At 38.9% G+C, this 23,639-nt stretch overlaps 1 protein-coding gene across 1 annotated transcript; it reads left to right on the top strand.

The window, feature by feature from the left end:
- The first annotated feature begins 8,510 nt into the window (after positions 1–8,510).
- On the top strand, positions 8,511–23,548 carry LOC306849420 (IQ motif and SEC7 domain-containing protein 1-like). Its single transcript, XM_079384422.1, has 14 exons — positions 8,511–8,684; positions 10,330–10,615; positions 10,701–11,030; positions 11,895–12,934; positions 13,079–13,240; positions 14,217–14,339; positions 14,629–14,795; positions 14,966–15,105; positions 15,231–15,356; positions 15,510–15,609; positions 16,310–16,471; positions 16,744–16,941; positions 17,301–17,350; positions 19,322–23,548. The coding sequence occupies exons 1-14, from the start codon at positions 8,680–8,682 to the stop codon at positions 20,564–20,566; spliced, it is 4,134 nt and encodes a 1,377-aa protein (XP_079240548.1). The 5' UTR covers positions 8,511–8,679; the 3' UTR covers positions 20,567–23,548.
- The last annotated feature ends 91 nt before the right edge of the window (positions 23,549–23,639 follow it).

The following is a 23,639-nucleotide window of genomic DNA, read 5'->3' as shown; positions in this document are numbered from 1 at the left end:
TTTCAGTAACAATTTTTTTAAAAGTTATATAAATGTTAAGATGAAACATTCTTAAAGTAATGTTTATGGAACATTTTTATAAGTTTATATATGATTTATGTAGTGCCTTGGCATTATGTTGACAGAAAATGAATATTCAAATAACGCTATTTTTGGGTAAAAATAAAATCAGTTAAACGTTGTAAGAAACATTTTTGTAACCTTAAAATAACAATCACAACAAGAAAACTGGACATGTCAGCATTTAGAAACATTTCAAAATAATGTTCCCAATTATATAACCAAAATTTGCTGCTTGTTTTGAAAGTGACTTACTTTGCTACACAATTGAAAATAGACAATGGACCTAACCTTAAAGTTTGCTAATGTGACTGAACCTTAAAGGGATAGTTCACCCAAAGAAATTTATTCTGTCATTAATTACTCATCCTTATGTCGTTCCAAACCCATAATACCTTCATTCATCTTCAGAACACAAATTAAGGTATTTTTGATGGAATCTGAGAGCTCTCTGACCCTCCATAGACAGCAATGATGTTACGGCGATCAACGCACAAAAATATAGCAATTAATTAATGACAGAATTTTCATTTTTGGGTGAACTAACCCTAATAGTGACACAATGGCAGTGTTTCCTGTGAATGACATAGATGTACAAAAGTATATCCAGTTGACATTTTAATGTGATATATTTAATGATATGCATACTGTATATCAGGGGTGCCCAACCCTGTTCCTGGCGATCGACTGTCCTGCAAAGTTTAGCTCCAACTCTAATCAAACACACCGGAAGCAACTATTTAAGGTTGCTTCCGGTGTGTTTGATTAGAGTTGGAGCTGAACTTTGCCGGACAGTCGATCACCAGGAACAGGGTTGGGCACCCCAGCTGTATATGATATTTAAAGGAACAGCAGCACACTATCAAACTTGTAGGCCACTCAAACTTGTAAGAATGAAAACAAGGTGCTATTATTGAAATGAAACGCACACATGCTGTAGATATAAATAAACGTGATGACTGAAAACTCTGTGTTTATGTGAATCTTTCACCAGCTTTGTTCCTGAAGCTCATGAACTTTGCCCCGCCCCTGATTGCACACATGCTGTTAAGGAATGCATGTATGAAATGAAACCGTTCCTTGCCCGCCTTTCGCTCCTCACACCCAACGGTGTTAATATTGCAGCATTAATCACCATATGTGCGTCAGGCAGCTATATTTATACACATTGTTTTCCCTGCGCTCGAGCTGTCAAAAGACTGTCAGAAATGTAGTCATTCAACTCTGCAGTATGTGTGTTTGTATGAGGGTGCGGTCGTGTCACATAGGATCAGTGTGAATGACTGACTGTCTCTACCAGCAACATGGTAAGTGTTCTTATGCTTGTCATATACAATATTGTCCTCAATGTCCAATATAAAAGTAATAAAGAAGTATTAGACATATGTGAAGTTCAAGTAACTGCTCTAGGCAAATATATACATTTTAAGTGTAAAACACAAGTGTTAGCATTTCTATGTTTTTGTTTGTATGTGTGAATAGTGTTGTTGTGTCAAAGAGGAGGAAATGCTGTGGCCATATTTGCACTTTGGTCTTTTTATTTTTAGGACCATTATTTCCTGCCATATAATGCAGGTGATTTGAATGTGTTTACAGACTGTATGCTTATTATAGCCTGCAGTTAAAGAACAGGTGAACACGATTCAGGCAGAGCAGTGAGAGACAAGTGAAAGTATTTTTGTGTTTGTCTATGTCATGAAGAGATTGCAGGAGCTCCTTTGAGACCCTGAGCTGTGTGTGTGTGTGTGCAGGGGGGAATACAAGGAGAGGGAGAAAAAGAGAGTATATATGAGCTTTGAGGATGGATGAGGAATAATCAGCAGTATGGGACCTGTCTGACAGGATAGAGTGAATGCTGGAAAAGAGAGGAGGTAAGCGCTTTATTAATACACAGACCCTCAGGTGTAGCTCTGGTCAAATGGATTGTGGGATTGCTTGCAGGCTCAGCTTGTGGTGGTGGTGGTGTTCAGATGCGTTTGGCTGTTTCTTATCATTTTAGTAGTTTCAGTTTATTTCATCTTGTCAAGTGGAAGTATGACCATATCTGATGAAAGTGATCTGTTTTTATCTAAAGGAATGCAACAGAAAGTTCACTTAAAATAAAAATGATCATAATTTACTTAACCTCATGACCCAAATAGAATTTGTGCATGAAAAAAATCTGTATAAAGTTCTACACGCACCTTGCATTTCACTAAATTAAATATTTAATTTAATTTGAGCTAATTTGATTACGCAGTCAGCCATCTAAATGCTTAATTATAAGACTGTATTACAACCTCAGTTTAACATATTTTAGCACTTTAATTCCATTCTGCAGATTTTTTCCTCTATTTTGCATAAGAATCTCTAATATTCTATTTTCACTACTATATTCTATTTACCTACTATATACTATTCTGTTTAATTCACATCTTATTTCATGATAGGTTATTATATTACATGTTATTGTGCGTGTATGTTCTTAATTCATTTTTTGTTGCTTTGTGGGGCAAGGAACTATAAGAATTTCACTAATTTTACTACACGAATGTAATGGATACGTGACAAATAACATTTAACCTTGAAATGCTCCATCTGGAGCCGGCCTGTGGGACATTTAAAAAAAGGAAAAGATAATAATCACAGCCCCTCTGTAATTCTGTGATGTGTCAGCATCAGTCAGTAATGAAAGTATTGGAACGGCAGCTGAAACACTTCACTGTGCTATGTTTGTGTGTGTGTGTGGTGTTTTAAACAGCTTTTCATCCTCGTGGACAACATAGTATGTCTGTATAGCACTGATTACACTCTAGCTCTAGAATCAGAATCTGTGACTTTAAAAGGACTCCAATTGATCCTCTTTTTAAGCTGGTCTTGACAGCTGCTTCCTGCTGTTTGCCTCAATAACTCGCTGATTTTCTATAATAATTCTTTCATCACACGCATTTTGACTCTGTGAAGCTACAGAGCTATCAGAAATTATTCAAATGCTGTCAGTTTTCCCACACTTTGTTAGAGAATTTTTGCTGTGCTTATTATCATATCACCATAGACTGACAAGATTGCAATATTTTAAGCATGTTTCTTAAAGAGAAGAAAAATAAATGGGGAACCATTTATTCAATACTTTCTAGAACCTTCTTTGGTTGACATGAGGAAGTGTCAACCAGCTTTGTATTTGGTCAGTTTCTCCCATTATTCCCTGTCAGACTGTTTGGAAGGTTTTGGGGGACTTTCTGTGTTTGATTGGGCCTCTTGAGGACATTCAGACACTTGTCCTGAAGCCTCTGCAGCATTGTCTTCAGGTCAGGTCATGTCATCCTGCTTAATGGACTGAAATGGAAATATTTTTTAAACCCTAGATTGAAGCATCTAATGAGAGTTCCTTGGCTTTGATTCTGCACTGCCACTTTAAATGAAGAATTTGAAACTAACTTTGAAGTTTATCTTTATACGCAATGCAAATGTGTGGCATGTCCACTTTTCAATCATAGCTGTCAACATAGCACTTTATTGAAATATTTCTGATGTTTTAGCATGTTATTTACTCTGGCTCAGAGTGCTGACTGTAAAAGCACAGTAAAAAGGTGTCTTCCCACTCATTAGAATATAATCAGAGACTAATTACGTCAAGGTGTTTGAAGACAATGAATGCAGATCACAGCCCACAGTCTCACCCAGTTACACAGCAATTACAGCTCATTATCAGCAGGGATGGCTTTCACGTTTCTGGTGCGCTGTCTTGCCTCTGAACTTATATGACAGATAATATCTCAAAGGTCACATTTGAATGGTGTTACAAAGTGTATTTATAAAGCATATTTGAATATTGAAATCATTACAGAAATAGCATGTTCTGGAAGATTCTACGCAATGTTATATATAGCAATTAGTTTTTTCCTTTGTTTTAATGGTATATTGTTGCTTAAAATGTCAAACCAATTGTCATCTGCAAATAAATTATGTTAGACCTTTTCTCTTGTAATTTCACAATCTAAAAGTGAACAATTACTTATCTTCATTTTGAACAACACATTTGTTTTATAGCTTCAGACTTTTTTATTAAAAGGATAGTTTACCCAAAAATGAAAATTCTGTCGTAATTTACTCACCTTCAAGTTGTTCCAAACCTGTATGAGTTTCTTTGTTCTGTTGAGCACAAAAGAAGATGTTTTGAAGAATGTTGCTGGTAGCCATTTACTTTCATAAGTATTTTCTTGCCATACTATAGAAGTTGATGGCTACACACAACATCAAATCTTACACACATTCTTCAAAACATCTTCTTTTGTGCTCAACTCAGAAACTTGACTGTGAATAAATGATGACAGAATTTTCATTTTTGGGTGTACTATCCCTTTAAAATGTTTGGTTTGGAAGGCCTATTTATGCTGTCTTTATTTACATAAATGCCACTTAGTTTGTCATTTTTTAAAATTTAGTTTAAGTGTTCAAGTACATCTTGAGGCCACTGAATACAGCAAAATATGCTTAGCATTTAGTTCTTTGCAAAGTTTAATTGGACATATAATGTTTCTTATGCAACCTGCTGAGCAAGTTACTACAACATTCCTGTCTGTTTAACAAATACCAAACGGCTTTCTCCTAAACTTAAAGCAAGAATAAAGATAAATCTCTTATAACACTGGAGAAAAATAGCAACAAAACACATGCATTAATATACTATATGGACTTACATAATTCCTTTAGCCATTCTTAATAAAGCACTGATATTGATTATTCAGCTACATATTGTTAAACGCTTGTGGGTCAGTAAGTTTGCAGTATCGTAAAAGAGAATAATAAAAGAAAAATCATTGACCCATCATGATCATGTGGCTTAATTAAAGGTCAGGTGGCTGCTCTGTCAGTGTTATACTGTTTTGTTCTTTATTAGAAAATGCAAATATGAACCAAAGAAAGAAAATGAAGAATATTACACTTTTTGAGTGTTATGAATAATGAAATGAATAATATATTCCACCTTATATTGTGGATCTGGGTGATTTATTAACTTTAATGGACATAAAAACAACAAACTTGCCTAACTACCAGTGTTGCCATGTTCAAATTCAAATTTTATTTGTCACATACATATACATACATAGTACGACATGTAGTGAAATGTATTGTACGACTGTCCAACAAATTGTCCAACAAAATTAAGAAAAACATCAAGTTTACAAAAATACAATGTCCTCTCGTTATAATTGACTTTGGACTTCTTCTTTCTTGCAGCAGTTTCTAAATGTGGCCATAGTGGGATGTACTTTTTTGGGGGGGGGGGGGGGGGGGGGGGGGGGGGGGTATACAATACAGTCACGTATTTGGGTCAGTGCTAGTGCTTGGCCCACCTACTGTTCAAAGCATAATGTCATTTGGCCTCTTGTAGCCTTTCCTGGGCCCTCTCCTACACCAAAACCAGAAATATATTAATTGGTTTAAATGGACAGTCATATATATAAAACATTTGAATTATTTTTGGGGATATTATTTTTGGATTTAGTTTATATGGTCAAGATGCTTGAATTTCTAGTGAGATCTGGCAACACCCCTAGTCACACCACCAAATTTTTTTTAATTCTTTGTTGCTGTGCAAATATAAACTTCTTGGTTATAATTAACTATTTTAACCTCAATACAGTTACAAAAAGAAATCAAGGAACATGACTTCATGAATCATGATGAACATAATGAATTCATCCCTTTTTTGTCATTTCTAATGCAAGTTTTCTTTCTCCTAAAATGATTTGACTTGAAAGGTTCAATGTTTTAGCATGCTAGCTATATTTAAATATTGATGAATGTTATATTCCATGTTTACGTCATGCATACCGCTAGGTATATTTGAATACACTCTTAAAAATAAAGTTTACAAAAGGGGATTTTCACAGTGATGCAATAGAAGAGCTATTTTTGGTTCCCCAGTGCCTTTCAGTGAACAGTTCTTAAAAGAACCATTCTTTCAAGAACATTTTTCCACTATAAAGAACGTTTTATGGACTGTTAAAGGTTCCATAAATGTAATGTAACCATAGATACCAATAAAGAACCTTTATATTTAAGAAGTAGTATATGTTATATATCTCTTGTAACATTCAAAGTCTTACAATCTTACAACCTGCAACTTATCCACCAACACCCACGGTTACTGTATTAGTGCTCTGTATCTATAGCAACACTCTTTCTAATGACTGCCTCGCCTCCCACGGTGGTCTCACGGCAACTGTCACTAAGCAACCCTACCTTCGTCACTCCTACATGTGTGTGTGAGAGAGAGAGAGTGGGTGGGAGGAGTGGGAGGAATGGGGAAAAGGAAGATGTGAGATGCAAGACGACAATTTTATGAGCAGATGTTACAGCAGCATTCCCAGAATAAAACAGCACTACAGGTTTGTCATTGCATGTAGGCAGCTGATGCCAGATTGGGCTAAATTAAGCCAATTTCCAAACTAGCATTAAAGTAATACAGAAGTAAAGCTAGTTTTAGTGCATTGCTATGTGGTTGCTCAAACCTCTGTGATATAACTAGCAGCTTTTATTCAGAGGAGGTTTATGGGATTTACATTTATGCAATTGCAGGTTTCAAGCCACATGACAGCTAGAAATACAAAACCAGTAGAAACCCAGTTAAAGCCTATAAACTAATATTGTGTATGTTTGAATAGTTGTAGCTACACATAGCTGTGAAGTATATCAATCGCACTTTTCAGACCGTGGAGATGTGATGCCATCTAGCAATCAATATTTGCAAAGAATACAATTACATCATTGCAAATGCTAGTATAAATACACTTAGTCTTGATAGTGAAACTAAAATTTGTTTTCTGTCATTTATTTCTTCTCATGGTGTTCCAAAACATGACCTTCTTTCTTCCATGGAACACAAAAGAATATAATTTAATGAATATTTAGTTAGGAATTAAATACATGACTGTAAATTAGTTATACATTTACTGTGCTTAAATGCCTAATAAAGCATGCAGGACTATTAGCTAAAAAGTGCACGTGGCTCAAGTTTAATAGTACAATTGTAGTGGTCACCATTGCTCTCCAGTCCAGTAGGTGACAGAATTGTTCACTGGCTTTTTCTGTCATTTCTATGTAGCAATGTAAAAGGTGTATTTCCATCACCTACTACTGAACTGGAAGGAAGTGCTGGATGGCGCACAGAAAAACAATGATGGCCCTTACGATTTTACTATTAAAATTGCCTAAATACCATTGTTGGGAGTCATGCAGGTCTGGAACAACATGAGTAAATAATGTGAGAATTTTCACGTTTGAACTATTTCTTTAATAAACAAACGCATTGCTTCAGGCCAATGATCTGATACTATTAGAAATATTGGAATACATTTGTAAATATTGGTCATTGATATAAGTTAACTTACTTTTAAGTACCCAGAGGAAAATTATTTTGCTCTATGATATTTCAAGAGATTTAAATGAAACTAAGAACTCAGCTCCTTTAAAGGGATAATTCACCCAAAAAGGAAAATGTTACTCGCCCTCATGTTGTTCCAAACCTAAATAAGCTTCTTTCCTTATGCTGAACACAAAGAAAGGAATTTTGAAGAAACAATGAGTTAATGGTCCATCAACTGTTTGATTACAAGCATTCTTAAAAATATCTTCTTTTATGTTCAACATAAAAAACAAGCTCATACAGGTTTGGAACGACGAGGGTGAGTAAATGATGGTAATTGTTTCATTTTGGGGTGAACATCTGTTTTGTCTCAGATGTTTCTCCTAAAAATATGAAGACACAAATGTGACTATTCTTGTTGTACAGTTGAGTGGTATAACATTATTTTGTATTGATTGGCTTAGATGATTATGAATATGATAAATGTTTGAGTTTGTATTTAAATTTCTTTGCAGCCTTATTCATTTGGCCAAATATGAACTCAATCTGAGACATTTCTGGGATTTCTTAAACATGAGAGATTACTGGGTTGTTTTTCTCAAGAAAAACAAATCTTAAAAGCTGGTTCTTGTTTGATCTCATTGCATCTAGGAGAAAAAAATAAGAGATCTCATTTATGATTTTGCTTTCCTATGGGTACAGCTGCCACAGTACAGTTCAAAAGGCAATTGCTGTATCTTCCTTTCCCCCTTCAATCTTTTGTTCACTCCATACAAATACAGGAAACCACCCATATTAGGGGTGGAAAATACAACAGACCAGCGAAATGGAGAGAGAGGGACACTACTTTTTATGACCGTCATAGACAATTACCACAAACACCTGTGTGAAAAACTAGAAAAAGATGATAAATATAAAGCATTGCAGGAGATCCTAAAGCTGACTGGCCAGAAACTCAGTAACATATCCGGTCACTCTTTCCGAACTACTGACTCCAGTGAACTTTGTGTAATGTAAATAAAGGGAGGGAGAGAGAATAAGGAGGAGGGAGGGTTTAAATACTGCCATGTGACTATGTGGTGGTGACCTCCTGACAGTTGGTCATAACTGCAGAACGACTCTAAAGCCACAAAGTTCAGCGTTTGGTGAATTCCAGGAGGTTTCAGCGACTCCTTGCCAAATTTGGACTTGTAGGAAGCGAAACCTCCCTCTCGCTCTCAGTGTGGATGTTCATGTGGTTTATGCACCTATTTGGGTCTTTCTAGTAAATGTGGTAAGTGTACAGTTCAAGTTTCCTTTTTTATTTAACCCTAACATCTGCTGTTGTGTCATAAGCCTGTTAGGTTTCTGTTTTCCTTCATACAACAGAGGGCAACAGGAGTGTATTGTGCTTTTGTACAAACTAGCCCATTCTGGACAGGTGTGTAATGATTACTTGTTGTTACATGTGATAAACAACAAAACAAGGATTATTTGCATCCATGTAAGTGTCTTTGTGTGGGCTTGAGAGTGAGAAATCATTTAACAAAAATGAGAATAGTTTCGTAAGACGTCTGAATTGCAGTACATTAGCATTATATGATAATATCTTGCCTTCAATAACCTCCTCTGACTTAGTCATACAGAACAGGAAGTTGCCTGCAGTGATTCAGAAGTACCCACACACTGTCCTGTCAGAAAGCTGTGTCAGGAATATGAGTTCAGATCACATGTTGTTGTGTTTCCCATGGCAAACCGAAGGGTAATGCCTCTGCACTGGGGTGACTGATCCTGTGAACTGAGCTCCTGTGCCAATAGACTATTTGTTCTTATTCTGCAATTTCTTATGCAGTGGTGTTTGCAAACTCTAACACAAAGTATTAAACATCAGTGTGTAACTTGTTTGTGCTACCGGCATAAGTGACACCTCAATAAGTGTGGATTGCTGAGGAGAAGTATGTTATTACTTTTCCAAACAACTGGGGAAAAAAACCCCCAAAAACATTCAATTGAATTGACAGGATCTAAGCCATATCAAGTGGACGTCATAAGCAGGCATAGCAACAACCTAGAACATCCTAGCAATATTCTAGTAATCAAACAGAATACTAGCACCCACATTATGCCACCACAAAGCAATGCTCTGGTAACAACATAAAGCAACTTAGTGTCTTGATGGTGAGTTTTAGACTGGAAAACACCACTTGCATTTTCTTCAGAAAACAGGAATCTATTTTAAGTTATACTTTGGTATAAAGGCCCTTGAGTGAAATTACATAATTGATGTCATTATGTGGGCTGCGTATGTTTGGTGGTATGTGTATCAATCAAACACTTTCTGATGGTACCCCGCAGGATAAGTGAGTCACTTATGGCAGCGGAAGTCATGAAGGATGAGAGCTGTTTTGTGAGGAACAGAATATGAGGAGGTGTCAATAGTGTAGATTTGAGGTGAAAACAGGTTGTATATGATGCCACAGATGTGAAAGTGCCAAAACTTCTCACATGATTCAAAAACAGAAGTTTATTTGACAGGAAATTCACTACTGCATTTCAAGTTTCAAATAGCACGTACTGATTAATTTTTGAGTTTTAATAGATTGTTTAAATATAAACTATGATCTTTGACACAGGAAACCAAGCTCTTATTAAGGCATCAACTTGTGTAACTCTCTCTAGTTACAGGTCTTAAGTATAACTAGAAATGCTCTAATTTTCTTGGTGTGATAATTCTGGGAAAGCGTGGGGCTTGTTTAGGACATTTGCCCTGTTTAAAGCTTTCCTGAAAGTCAAAATGCTAAGTCAGTGGAAAATAATGTCATGAATTCCTGAGTTGGTTGAGATTTTTATCTTATCCTCTCATTATGGGGGCGTTTTTGACTCAGAATTATTATCTCTCTCTCCTCTCTCTTTTTCCCTCTCTCACCCACCCCTTTCAGTGAGGAGGAAACCCAGAGTTCAGCTTCACGTCCCTTTTCAGACAGTTCCAGCAGTAAATCTCCTTACGTGCACAGCTCTGACCGTTACGGGGACAACAGCTGTGGCCCCCCAGGCCCTCGGGTGCCTTTTGTGCCCCCTCCAAGCCCAGCCAGCCTCGCCTGGGCACAGCGTACACGCAACCAACCAGCTAGCCTGGCCCTACGCAAACAAGAGGAAGAAGAGAACAAGAGGTGCAGAGCTCTATCAGACAGTTATGAACTCTCTACAGACCTACAAGACAAGAAGGTAAGGCATGCAAAAACAGAATCATGATTCATCATGATCACAGTCTATTGAAGCAAATATAACTGATGAAGGTGTTGCTGTGCAGGTGGAGATGCTGGAGAAGAAATATGGAGGTTACTTCTTAAGTAGACGAGCAGCACGTACCATCCAGACAGCATTCCGTCAATATCGTATGAACAAGAACTTTGAGCGCCTGCGCAGCTCAGCTTCTGAGAGCCGCATGACACGGCGCATCATCCTTTCCAACATGCGACTGCAGTACTCGTTTGATGACCGACAGCCTCAACCTCCCACCTCGACTCACTACAGTCACAGTCCAGGAATGGGTCCTCCGCATTCTCCAACCTGCACCACAGAGCCAAGCTCCCCATCACAACCGGAATACACCCACCTAGAGGACTCCTTCTCAAAACAAGTCAGTACTCAGTTTGACTGTATCTGAACTGTCCCCAACATTGGATGCTAATGTACAGACTTCATATCTAGCTTAACCAGCGAGATGTTTTTGGTCAACTAGTTTCACCAGAAAGACTGCTGGTCAAAGTTCTGTGTACCTGTCTGATCAGTTTAAATTATTTTGTATTAAAGCAAGATTTTCGTCAGTGTATATATTCCAAAACTGTCATATCATGGCCAGATAATGCTATGTAAAAATGCCTATCCTGTGGTTCCTATGCTCTTGGAAAAACTGTGCAAAAATTGTACATGTAGAGATAAAACTTGTCACTGGGGCAGTACCCTTAAAGGGACAACTTTATTTACCCCTAAAAGGTTACTCGAAGGTACTAATATACACCTTCTCTAGGATTACAACAGTGTCCCTGGGAAAGACTTCTGAGACTCTCGTACATTATATACCAGCCTGATCTCATGGCAATTCGTACATATTTTACTAGGTGGCTAATTGTTACGATTTCGTACATTTTCTGTGAGCGGTAGGTTTAAGGGCAGGGTTAGGGGTGGTCGTTTGAACTAATTCCTATGAATTTTTGTGAACGTTTTGAGAAAAATCATACGTATTTAACAAGGTGGCAATTCGTAGGAATATGTATGAAAAGACCACCCCTAACCCCGCCCCTAAACCCCTCACAGAAAATGTACGAAATCGTACGAATTAGCCACCTCATAAAATGTACTGTATGAATTACAGTGAGATCGGGATGGTATATAATGTACAGAGTTGTATCTTTAAGGGTACTCTCCCAGGGACACTGTTGTAACCCTAAAGATACAATTTTTGTATAGTTTGACTGACAGTGATTGTTTCTTTGTACTCAAGGTGAAGTCCTTGGCCGACTCCATTGATGATGCCCTAACGTGTCGACCACGCCGAGATGATTCCCAGGAAGGTATAGGGGACGGAAGTGGTGTTGTTGATGACTTTGGCGAGTGCATATGGAGTAGCAACAGCCACGTATCCTTACGGAGAGGTCTTGGAGACAGGGATCGAGGAGGTACAGGGGGCTTGAGCATGCATGAAGACAGCACAGCCACCTCCTACAGTGATGTCACGCTTTACATGGACGACGGTCTACCTTCCTCACCGCTTTCTCTAGACCGGGCCCCTAGCAGCACAGACACTGAGTTCTGGGGGGGTGTTGGAAGTGGGGTAGGTGGTAGGGAAGATAGCCGTGACACAGAAGGAGGAGGAAGCAGCAATAGCCGCCGAAGCACACCATGCACAGAGTGCCGTGATTACCGTTTACGGGGAGGTCACTTACCATTACTTACAATTGAACCACCTAGCGACAGCTCAGTGGACATGAGCGACCGCTCAGACCGAGGCTCCCTTAGCAGACAACTAGTCTACGAGCAGGATTCAGCGGGAGGGTCACCTCAAGGGACACTAAAGCACAACCCAAATGCTCGTTCAACATCCTCGACAGCTGCACAAGGTCAAACACGTCCAGCTAGCCGTTCGATACCATCGCATATCCCACACCACATGGCTCACCATCATCACCACCACCATCATCATCATCACCAGTACCCCGACACACCTTCGTCCTCCTCCTCTCCTCAACAGCCCCCAACCACACCGCTCTCATCCTCCTCTTCAGCACCACTGCCTCCTGGTGGCTTGGAGCAGCAGTGCTGCTCGGATGGTGATAATGACTCACTGAACTCCACCACAAACTCTAATGAGACCATTAATTGCAGCTCAGGCTCCTCTTCAAGGGATAGTCTGCGGGAGCCCTTGCCACCATTAGGGAAACAGACCTACCAGAGAGAAAGTCGGCACAACTGGGACGCTCCTGCATTTAACAACGACGTAGTTCAGAGAAGACAATATCGTATCGGACTCAACCTCTTCAACAAGTAAGAGAAAATGAAACACTGCCTCTTATATACAACACTCACCACCATTTAATAGCAAGGCAGTGGCATTACAAATTAAATTAAGGAAACTGAATGCATCTGTTTGAAACACGATTAAACTATACTGATGTTTTTGAACTGCAGGAAACCAGAAAAGGGTATTCAGTACCTAATTGAGAAGGGCTTTGTGTCAGACACACCAGTGGGCATTGCTCGCTTTATCCTGGAGAGAAAAGGCCTGAGTCGTCAGATGATTGGAGAGTTTCTTGGAAACAGACAGAAACAGTTCAACAAAGATGTACTGGAGTGAGTACATGAAATAAATCCTTTAAAAATAAGTGAAATTGTTAAATGGTTTAGTCTTTTAGAAAATGACAAATGTTTAAATAAATGTTTCAGAAAGGTTTTCTTTGAAAAAAAAAATGAAATTTTGAATTCCTCAGTTAACTCATACTGAGTATAAACGTAGGCATACATTTTAGATGAATGTACAATATAATACACATGATTTCATTTGCAGTGCAACCTTTTTCAGGCCAAGGACCTATTAATGGATAGAAAGACTGGGGACCCTGTTGCATAAATGTGTAAAATTATATATTGCATTTTAGGAAGTATTATTAATAACAGCCCTGGTTTCATAGATAAGGCTTAAGCCTAGTCCCAGTCCCAGAGTAAAATGCATGTCTGGGCTGTTTTAACTGAAAGAAACTTGCACTGACTGATCTTAAAATATGTCAGTTTCATTGTTTTGTCTCACCATTAGTTTTTATCTAAGGCATGTTTATAAAAGCTACTTAAATTTCCCAGTTGAACTATGGCTTAATCCTGACTTAACCTAAACCCTGTCTGTGAAACCGGGCCTTAATTTATTTACTGTCAGGCTTTAGGATGCTTAAAATACAAAGCCATTAAAATAGTAATGTTGTACATATACTGACAGTACATTTTGAATTTTAATACATTCTTTTTGGGAAAATTAAATAGTCAGCTTTTTAACTTGTAAACTGTGATTGACTTTTACCTAATGATTCACCCTTGTTCCATGCATGTTTTATTTTTTGAGATCAAACAATAATTGGTGAATTCCTTTGGGGTTGCAGAGCCAAAATACCCTTTCAGTGGAGCAATACAATTTTCTGAACAATACTACATCCACAAAAAGAAAAGTGAAAATCACAGAAAATAAAGACAGACATATTTAGCTTTTTCTTGATCCACATATGTTTTGGCCTGAGCATGTATAGAGCTGTAACATTTCTTCCACTATTGTTTTTCTCAGTTGTGTTGTGGACGAAATGGACTTTTCGGGAATGGATCTCGATGATGCCCTGAGGAAATTTCAAGCACAGATAAAAGTCCAAGGAGAGGCCCAAAAAGTGGAAAGATTAATTGAGGCATTCAGGTATGTGAATGTGCTTAAAAAACACTTAGTACTTCACATCCATTAAATTACATGAGTGGCTGTGGGTTACAATGATTTTAACAGAAATAAGGGGCCTTATTTAAAGAAAATTGCTATTGATGTGTGGTCAGAGTTGCACTTCCAGAGTTGCGGCTATTTTACAGTGCCATCACACATGATTTATTCCATCAGATTTCAGATCTGGAACCATGTGTTTATAAAACATGTTTTATCTATCCCTCAATACTTGCACTCAAACACTATTTCTCTCTCTGCATCTGTCTTGCAGTCAGAGGTATTGTGTTTGTAATCCAGCACTGGTAAGACAGTTCCAGAACCCAGACACCATCTTCATCCTAGCTTTTGCCATCATCCTCCTCAACACAGACATGTACAGCCCCAATATCAAAGCGGAGAGGAAGATGAAGCTGGACGATTTCATCAAAAACCTAAGAGGTCGTGTTCAAATTTCTTTCATACTTTACACACTAGCACTTACATAAGTGGGCATCCACAAACACACTCTCAACCTGCTCTTAAATGTTGCACGTAACTGTCAGGGATTTTGCAAGTACACTAAAAATCTCTTCTTATGTGCATGTCATTTTTTTCTCTCTCTTTCTCAGGAGTGGATAATGGTCAGGACATCCCACGTGACTTACTGGTTGGAATCTACCAGCGAATTCAGAAATGGGAACTGAGGACCAACGATGACCATGTATCTCAGGTCCAGGCGGTGGAGAGAGTCATAGTGGGCAAGAAACCTGTGAGTGCTACAGAGGCGTTTTTGAATTTGATTCTTTTTTTGTTTAGAATCTTTGAGACCTGATTTGTTACTTTGAAGAGTTCTGTCAGTTCCAAAGTGAATGTAAACATCTGCTCTGTGTGTAGGTTCTGTCTCTGCCCCACCGCAGACTAGTGTGCTGCTGTCAGCTCTATGAAGTCCCGGACCCCAACCGTCCTCAAAGGTCTGGAGTTCACCAGAGAGAGGTCTTCCTCTTCAACGATCTGCTTGTGGTAACGTCAATAACATATATCAATTATCCATGCATACAAAATTAATTGGTCCCAAGTATCTTTAGCAACATCTCTTCGGTATGCTTGTGTATTGTAAAGTTAATACACATTAAAATCCTTAGTTGGTATTTTTCTTTGTTATTACATTGCAAGGTGACAAAGATCTTCCAGAAGAAGAAAACCTCCGTAACATACAGTTTCAGACAGTCCTTCCCTCTGGTGGAGATGCAGGTTCACATGTTCCAGAACTCCTGTAAGATTTCAAGCTGCTTAATTTAAGTTTTTCTTTGTTTTGAGAAATGTTTTCTAAAAAAAAAAAACTTATGCTCACCAAGACTACATTTATTTTCTTGAAAAACAGAAATAATTTAAAACCACTGTTTTCGATGATAATATATTTTAAAGTGTAATTTATCACTGTGATGCAAAGCTGAATTTTCAGCATCATTACTCCAGTCTTCAGTGTCACATGATCCTTCAGAAATTATTCTAATATGCTGATCAAGAAACATATCTTACTATTACCACAGTTAAAAACAGTTGTACTTCTTAATATTTCTGTAAAAAAACATGATAAATTCTTTCAAGGTTCTTTGATGAATAAAAAGATTGAAAGTTGACACTTTTTATTAATTTAATGCATCCTATCACATCTTTGAACAGTAGTGAATTTAAAAAAGAATATACCCAGGTTTAAGTTACAATTTTGTCAAAACAAACTTCAGTGCCAATGGTCATGGAAAACCTAGAAATATGGAATTTTAATATTTTGATTTATAGAGACCTGAAAAAGTCATGGAAATATCTATAGTGAATATAAATCGTATTAGTTTTATGCTGCTCTAAAACACCTATTACAATACTACCAAAAAATATATTAATAAATAATTGGAATGTGACATTGCTATTTAGGAACCCTGAATAAACATTATGTGTTTCTCTCTCTGCCCCAGACTATCCTCATGGTGCCAGACTAACATCAGCTATCCCGGGCGGTGAGCGTAAAGTTTTGATTGTGTTCACGGCCCCTAGTCAACAGGACCGAACACGCTTTGTCAGTGATCTGAGGGAGAGCATTGCTGAGGTCCAGGAAATGGAGAAATACAGAGTGGAGTGTGAGTACACTACTGCTCTCTACTGCTCTCATAAATTAACTACACTTTATTTTAGCGCCCTCTACTGTTGGTTTACTACAACATTAACATTATAGATTTACAGTGACCCTATATAGTCAACCCCATGACTCATAGAAAAGCCATAGTAAACTAGATAAATATGGCACATCGTACAATAGCTTTTAGGATGTGCACAGACAAATTACTTGATGCAGGAAATGTTTTGCCTGTTTAGGACTAAGTCTGATGTTTATTTTTTTGTCCACCTGCAGCTGAGTTGGAGAAGCAGAAGGGAGTAATGCGGCCCAGCTTGCTCACCAACAGCATTATGGCAGGAGGAGTGGGTGGGGTCAAGAATGAAGTGGTGAATGGCACTATGGGAAGGCCTAGTCTGGATGACAACTATTCACCAGGAGAGGGCCTCAAACGTACTGCTCTCAGCTCCTCACTGAGGGACCTGTCTGAATCAGGTGAGACACTTTGCTGTGACTGACAACCAAGGTATTTATGATCATTTAATACCATGCTACATTTGAGGCAAATACAAAATTTAAAAAAAGAAAAGGTATATATATATATATATATATATATATATATATATATATATATATATTTATTTATTTATTTTTCAAATATATAAATATTCAAAAAAGAAAATTGGATTTATTTTAGGCAAAATTTACATTTTTGGGTGAGATTTTGGGGTTAAAAAATAATCTCAACATTTGCAGACACCAACAAGAAAGTAAGATTTCTAATAACACTGACTGCCATTACACTCACTCACACACAATGCAGTCATGACTGACATCTGCTAACTGGGTAACAGGGAAACGTGGCCGCAGAAACAGCGTTGGTTCCCTTGACAGTACAATGGAAGTAAGTCTGAGTGAAGCAGAGGTCTGTATCTTTAGCTTTAGTCCCCAAACCCGAACGACCCGCATGTCTGCCTGGAATTCCCACACAAAACACAGCGCCATCTTGCATGTGTCCTAACCATAGACACAGAGACATGTGTGTGCATCTTGTGTGATCATGTGTGGTCTGTGGAATGTTAATGTGCACGTGACTGAGGCGATGAATCAACATCAGTCATTGAGACTGCATGAGAAGATCTGAAGTCATCCGGGACATTGTTGAATATCTTGTAGATTTTACTCCGGGGCATCAGGACTGGAAGACATCTCATTGACCCAGAATTAAAGCATGACATTGATATATGTCAAAATATGTCTTTATTCTCTTATGGTTTTGTTGTGCATTTATTGTTTTGGAGGTGGTTTGTGCATTTTTCTTTGGTATGTGCAGTGTTATGCATGGACTAGTGACTGTGATATCAGTTCATATTGAGGCCTACTTTATATTAGGTGTCCCTCATCAATCTAAGCCAGTATGAAATCAAAATAGACCTTTTTAATGCACAGACATGGATTTATTGTACATGATTCATCAAATCATGCTCAGCAATTAAAGGGTTACTCCACCCCAAAATAAAAATTGTCGTTAATCACTTACCCCCATGTCGTTCCAAACCCGTAAAAGCTTAGTTCTTCTTCAGAACACAATTTAAGATATTTTGGATGAATCCCTGGAGGCTTGTGACTGTCCCATTGACTGCCAAACAATTAACACTGACAAGACCCAGAAAAGTATAAAAAACATTGTCAATCTGCCATCAGTGGTTCAACCGTAACATTATGAAGCTACGAGAATACTTTTTGTACGCAAAGAAAAAAAAAAAGACTTTATTCAACAATTAATTTCCTCTCTGTGTCAGTGTAGCATCATTTTGGAGAATATCCGCTGGACGCAAGCAACGTACACTGTGCTGAGTCAGCCGCGCCACACAGATACGCTATTTTCGTTCAAATCAAAGTGTTTTTCATCCAAAATATCTTAAATTGTTTTCCGAAGACGAACAAAGCTTTTGTGTGTTTGGAACGACATGAGGGTAAGTGATTAATGACAAAATTTTCATTTTGGGGTGGAGTAACCCTTTAATGACAGCAGACTGGGTGCCACTTCCTGGTTCAGCAGAAAATCAATAATGGGGCAATAGATACTGAAAAAAAAAAAAAAGTATTTTGAAGATTTTATTTTAGAATCATTATTTACACAATTGGTACATCCAATATTGCAATTCTGCTTATTTATCTGTATTTTTAATTGATTATTTTTGATTATCAAATTGTGAATTATTTAATCTGTCTACATGTTGAAAATTAAATAATGATAATTTTTTAATCATTTATCTATTTCACAGTTGATTTATTGATTTTCGAATGATTGATGTAGTATTTGAGGCCCCACATGAAATCATTTTCCATTTCCGTTTTCTAAAGTCTTTCCAGTAAGCAAGCGACCTCCTCTTTTTTTTTAAATCTTATTTGAATATGAAGAAGATTACAGAAGTAGGATGGGTTACAATTCTGTTTCATTTTGACTTTAATGGCAACTACACAGATGAGTAATTTCCTGTTAGCACATTACACAAAATAGACATTAAATCCCACTTGAACTTAGAAATCTATATAAACAGTGGCATTATTGGCATTCGGGACACGTAATAGATAGTTGGGTGCTTGTGTTTGTGTTATTATGTTATGAATTATGATGCTGACAGAATGTCGTTTCATTACCCTAATCAACTCACCCCTGTTTTTCCTCCCCACCCACTGAAACAACCATTCTCTCTGTATCCTTTTACTATGTTTTTCTTCTCTTTCTCATTTATTGCCTACATTCCCTTCCTGCTCCTCTTTGCACACCCTCACTTTTCTCCCGAACCCTCGTTTTTGGTTCTGCTGTCTTGCTCTCTTTCCCCCTTTCCCCCAACTCTCTTTGTCTTAGGGTTCCATCATTAGCAGTCCGCGGCCTCACCAGCGTTACCCAGTAGCCACCGTGCTCCCGGGATGCTATGGAACAGAAGACTTCCGGCCTCACCGCCCCATCCTGAGCCCCGGAGTGGGGGTGGGGGGTGGGCCGGGGCAGCAACACACACCTGTGGTGACTGGCGCTGGGCCAGCCTCCAGCAGCACCGAGAGAGGAACGACTGGAATGGGGACTGGGAGCAACAGCAACAACACCGGATCCTTCCTGGGCTCCCTATTTGGGGGCAAACGATCCAAAGCGCCGGGTCCTATTATCCCCCCGGGGCCACCCTACCCCGCCCCTGTGGCCCCACCGACTACAGGAGGGCCGCCTCCTCTGTCCCCGTCCTCGCTGTGCCCGGGAGAAGCCGGGGGACCTTCCAAGATCCAGGCCCTGCATGCCCAGTACTGCCACACTACCAGCAACAGTGTCAGTGGGCAGCCTCCGCCCCCGTACTACCACCACCATCGCTTCCATACACAGACCATACCCTCATCTGGGCAGCAGGGCCTCCATACTCTTCAGCGGGTCACCTTGCCTCGACGGCCACACCCCAACCCCTCCGCGCACTCCCCATACCAGCCGATCTCCCAGCATACTTTGCAGGGTCGCTATGGGAACATGGGCAATATGGGCAATATGGGCAACATGGGCTCCGGCCTCCCTCCCCCCCTTTCTCCTCACTCCCCACTCTCCCCTCATCCGCAGTTTGCGCTCTTCCACACACAGCCCACACACTCGGCCAGAGGGGGCGCCAGCAGCAAGCCGCCTCTCACACTGTCGCACTCGCAGCCGCACCCACACGCACACTCCCATCCCGCCCACGTGCACACGCCGCACCCGGGCTCCCACCCCGTGCACCAGCCTCACTTCGTCTTCGCCAGCCCTCCTCCTCCGCCCTTCCCTGCTCCCACTCAGCCGCCTCCAGTCTCCACGTCCGGCACTGTCCACCACGCGCCGCCGGCCGCCCAGTATCTGCCCCAGTATCCTCCATTGTCCTCCATCCCCCCTCCCCCCCTCCACTCCCCTTTACCCCCCCCTTCCTGCCCCCTTACCCCTCTTACGCCTCTCTCCCCTCTCCCCCCCCAGCACCAAGGCCCCCCTTCACAGGCCGGGGGGCAGCAAGGGCCCTCGCCGGCTCAGACTGGACCCGTACCTGGGGGGACGGGCACGGTCGAACGCGCCAAATCCAAACCTACCAACCGGATCAGCACGGTAGTGTGAGCCGGGGGAAGTCGCGAGGCTGGGGGTCGCTGAGGGGTCCTTTGGTGGTTGGAGGGGGGACTGCCGCGAGGCTGGAGGAGGCGGGTGGAGGCAGGGCCAAAGGCGATAACAACACCAGTGGGAAAAAGAAACGCAGTCTGCTAAGGCTCTGCTACTTTCACCTGCGCTTCCCTCAAGTGTAACCGAAGGGACTTACCGAGGCAAAACAGCACAAACAGCACACATATGTGATACCGATAGTTGGAGGCTCTCAGGTAGATCAGTGCTGTGGGATATACACTCGACAACAATAACGAAAAACATTTAGGACACTTTGCTTTCAATTCAGCTGTTGTAGATGTCATTGAATTGGCGGTCGAGCCAAACCCCTTCTTGGCTACTTCTCCTTAAATCTCATTCATACAAGAAATAATTGACTAAAGCATGTAAAGAGATTACAGACATGTGACACACAGACTTGAACATAAAACTGTCCACAGGCTTGCTTCAGTTGCATATAGCCATGAAGTTAGGGTAAATGGTTGTTGGAGAAACTGTTTGCTTCACCTGGGAACCTGTTTAGGAAATGTGAAGACCAGAGACCATACAAATAATGCTGTGCTGGATATGAAGATCAAAGCACAGTACAATGATTTCATACATTCCACTAATCATTAGTCAATAGCATTTGCAAGATGCAATAATCTTTTCACTAAATTGATGTCCAGCTTCTACTTGCTAAATAATTTTAAATGCTCTATAGCTCTTTTTGTACACATCTATAACGGTGATATATTTGAGTGTTAATAGAGATATATCTACAAAGCAAATATCTTACACCCGGTATGATTGTTTGAAGAATGTCAGTATTGGCCTGACCTCTTCCACTCCTAAATCTAGTCAGCTGTAAAAAGCCTTGTACTGTATGTGGACGTGCTGTTTGTAATCATCCTAGAATCACTGTCCTTCAGAATTATTAACCTATGTATATAAAATTATACGAAAATTTAACAAAAAATTATATATCAGTAATGTTATATGATACTCTATCTATGAACAATACCATGTTTCAGAAAAATAATATCTATTTAAATAAGTTGCTAATTTGATCTATTATTCTGCTCATTTTGGTGAAAAATTCTTTATTAATGTCAATCTTATGTTAAATTCAAAGCATTGTGCCTAAAATCTAAACATTTTCTCATGGCAGCATTATTTTTAGTCTACATTGTTACTTTTTATTTAACCACTGGGTGATGACCATTATCACCCATGTCTAAATTGTAAGCACATTTCTAGTAAAGTTCCAGTAAAGTTGTCAAGGCCACGAATGTGAAAACAAAAGGCACTTTATAAATGAATGAGTTTTCTGAACCATATTAAATTAATATATCTCTATTAAACAAAAAACATTTTCCATCTGAAGTAGTTTTACCTATGAGGGCTAGTGGCACAGTTTGAAGGAAACATTCCACGAAAGATTGTTGCCTCTCTATTTGTCATCAATCTTCATGTCTAAAATGCCTGTATTATGCAGTTTCCATTGGGTCCTTGCATTAATACTGCCAATCATACTTTACAAGCTGTTTCTGATGATATTTTACGCTGTTATATGAATGTTTGCTATGAATTTCAATTTTAATGAATATAACTATTCTTCTTTTATGTTTTAAAAACTACAGATGTTATAAATTTGACAAAATACCAGAGATACTTGTAAATAGGAAAAGTTTTCCCATACTTTGACATTCAACCGTGAAGTGTCAAGGATGTGTTTTATTGTTATTGATGATTTTTATGGACAAACACACTTGTCTTTACAAGTGTCCTTGAATGTTAGAGACTTTGTTATGGGTATTATTTTTTATTATTTTTTTTAAACAGAAGTTGTGTACCAGTCATGATGTTTTTGATTCAGCTTTGTGTGCAGTTGATTTTTGATTTGGACAACAAGACGGCCTATTTTGACCTGATAAAAACATAACGCCATACTTCCTCTTTTATTTCCTCTGTATGAATAATCGAGGAGAGGTGGAACCACTATAACTGAATGATTACATTAATACAATGATTTCAGTTTACCTGTGTGAGAAATCAAGGTAAATTAGCCTTAAGAAAGGCCTTAGTGTAAGTACTGCTTGAAGATTTTGTTTGTGTGGATGCATAACGTGATCTCAAGTGCAGTTATATATTTCTGGACTGGGTTTAATGCAGATGCTCAGTATTATTTGTCTTGATGTGATGCTCAGTTATTGTGTGTAAGATATTTATGTCCTTTTGCTACCCTTTCAAAACGCCATCTCTTTATACGTTCTCCTGAATATGCTAATTACATATGATCAGCACTCCACAGTACTAAATAGCACAGTATAAGTGGAAACGGGGCTCCAGTTACATTTGGTTACATACATAGCCAGATCCCAATGTGAGATGAGAGAGAATATAAAGATTAGAAATCCATAACTTATTAATTGCATTTACTTGGTTTGATTAATGATACCCATAATCTTTTCCATTAACGGTCGTCTTCCCACTGTGGATTTTATTGCACGAGTATGTCTGTATTTACTGAGCTCTGTAACAAACTGTACATAGACAGTCATAGTATGATTTAATGTATGTATGAGTGTGTGTGCGTGCGTGTGTGTGTGTGTGTGGGTTTGCTTGTGTGAATGTGTATGGGGAGGTTGCATTCAGTGTAGATGATTATTGCATATTTATTTTGATCCAAGACAATTAATTTTATCTGTAAACTTGTACAAGTGTGTATGTCAAAGCAGATTGAAGTGTAATTTTGAAAAAAAGGTATATGAAGTCATCTTATTTGTGTACAGATAATATATGAAATTAAGCAAATTTGGAGAGAATATTTATTGCCTAATATTATGAATAAAAAATATATAAAGTGTCCTGACACAACTCATTGTTCTGTGTGTCTCATATATATAAACATAATAATTGAGCCCAAATGAAAATGAATTTACTCTTATTAAAAATTATTTTACCCTTATGTTGTTCCATACCTGTATGACTTTCTTCTGTGGAACACAAAACACAGATGCTAGTGACTGACGGCCTCAATCACTATTCACTT

Source organism: Barbus barbus (assembly GCF_936440315.1).
Source record: "Barbus barbus genome assembly, chromosome: 29".
NCBI lineage: Eukaryota > Metazoa > Chordata > Actinopteri > Cypriniformes > Cyprinidae > Barbus > Barbus barbus.
This window is presented reverse-complemented; position numbering and strand designations above follow the sequence as displayed.

What these genes read in the sequence shown, in the direction of transcription:
- LOC306849420 (XM_079384422.1), top strand. An exon ending in AGGACTCCTTCTCAAAACAA is followed by an intron (nt 11,031 to 11,894) that starts GTCAGTACTCAG and finishes TTTGTACTCAAG; the next exon opens with GTGAAGTCCTTGGCCGACTC. An exon ending in GGACTCAACCTCTTCAACAA is followed by an intron (nt 12,935 to 13,078) that starts GTAAGAGAAAAT and finishes TTTGAACTGCAG; the next exon opens with GAAACCAGAAAAGGGTATTC.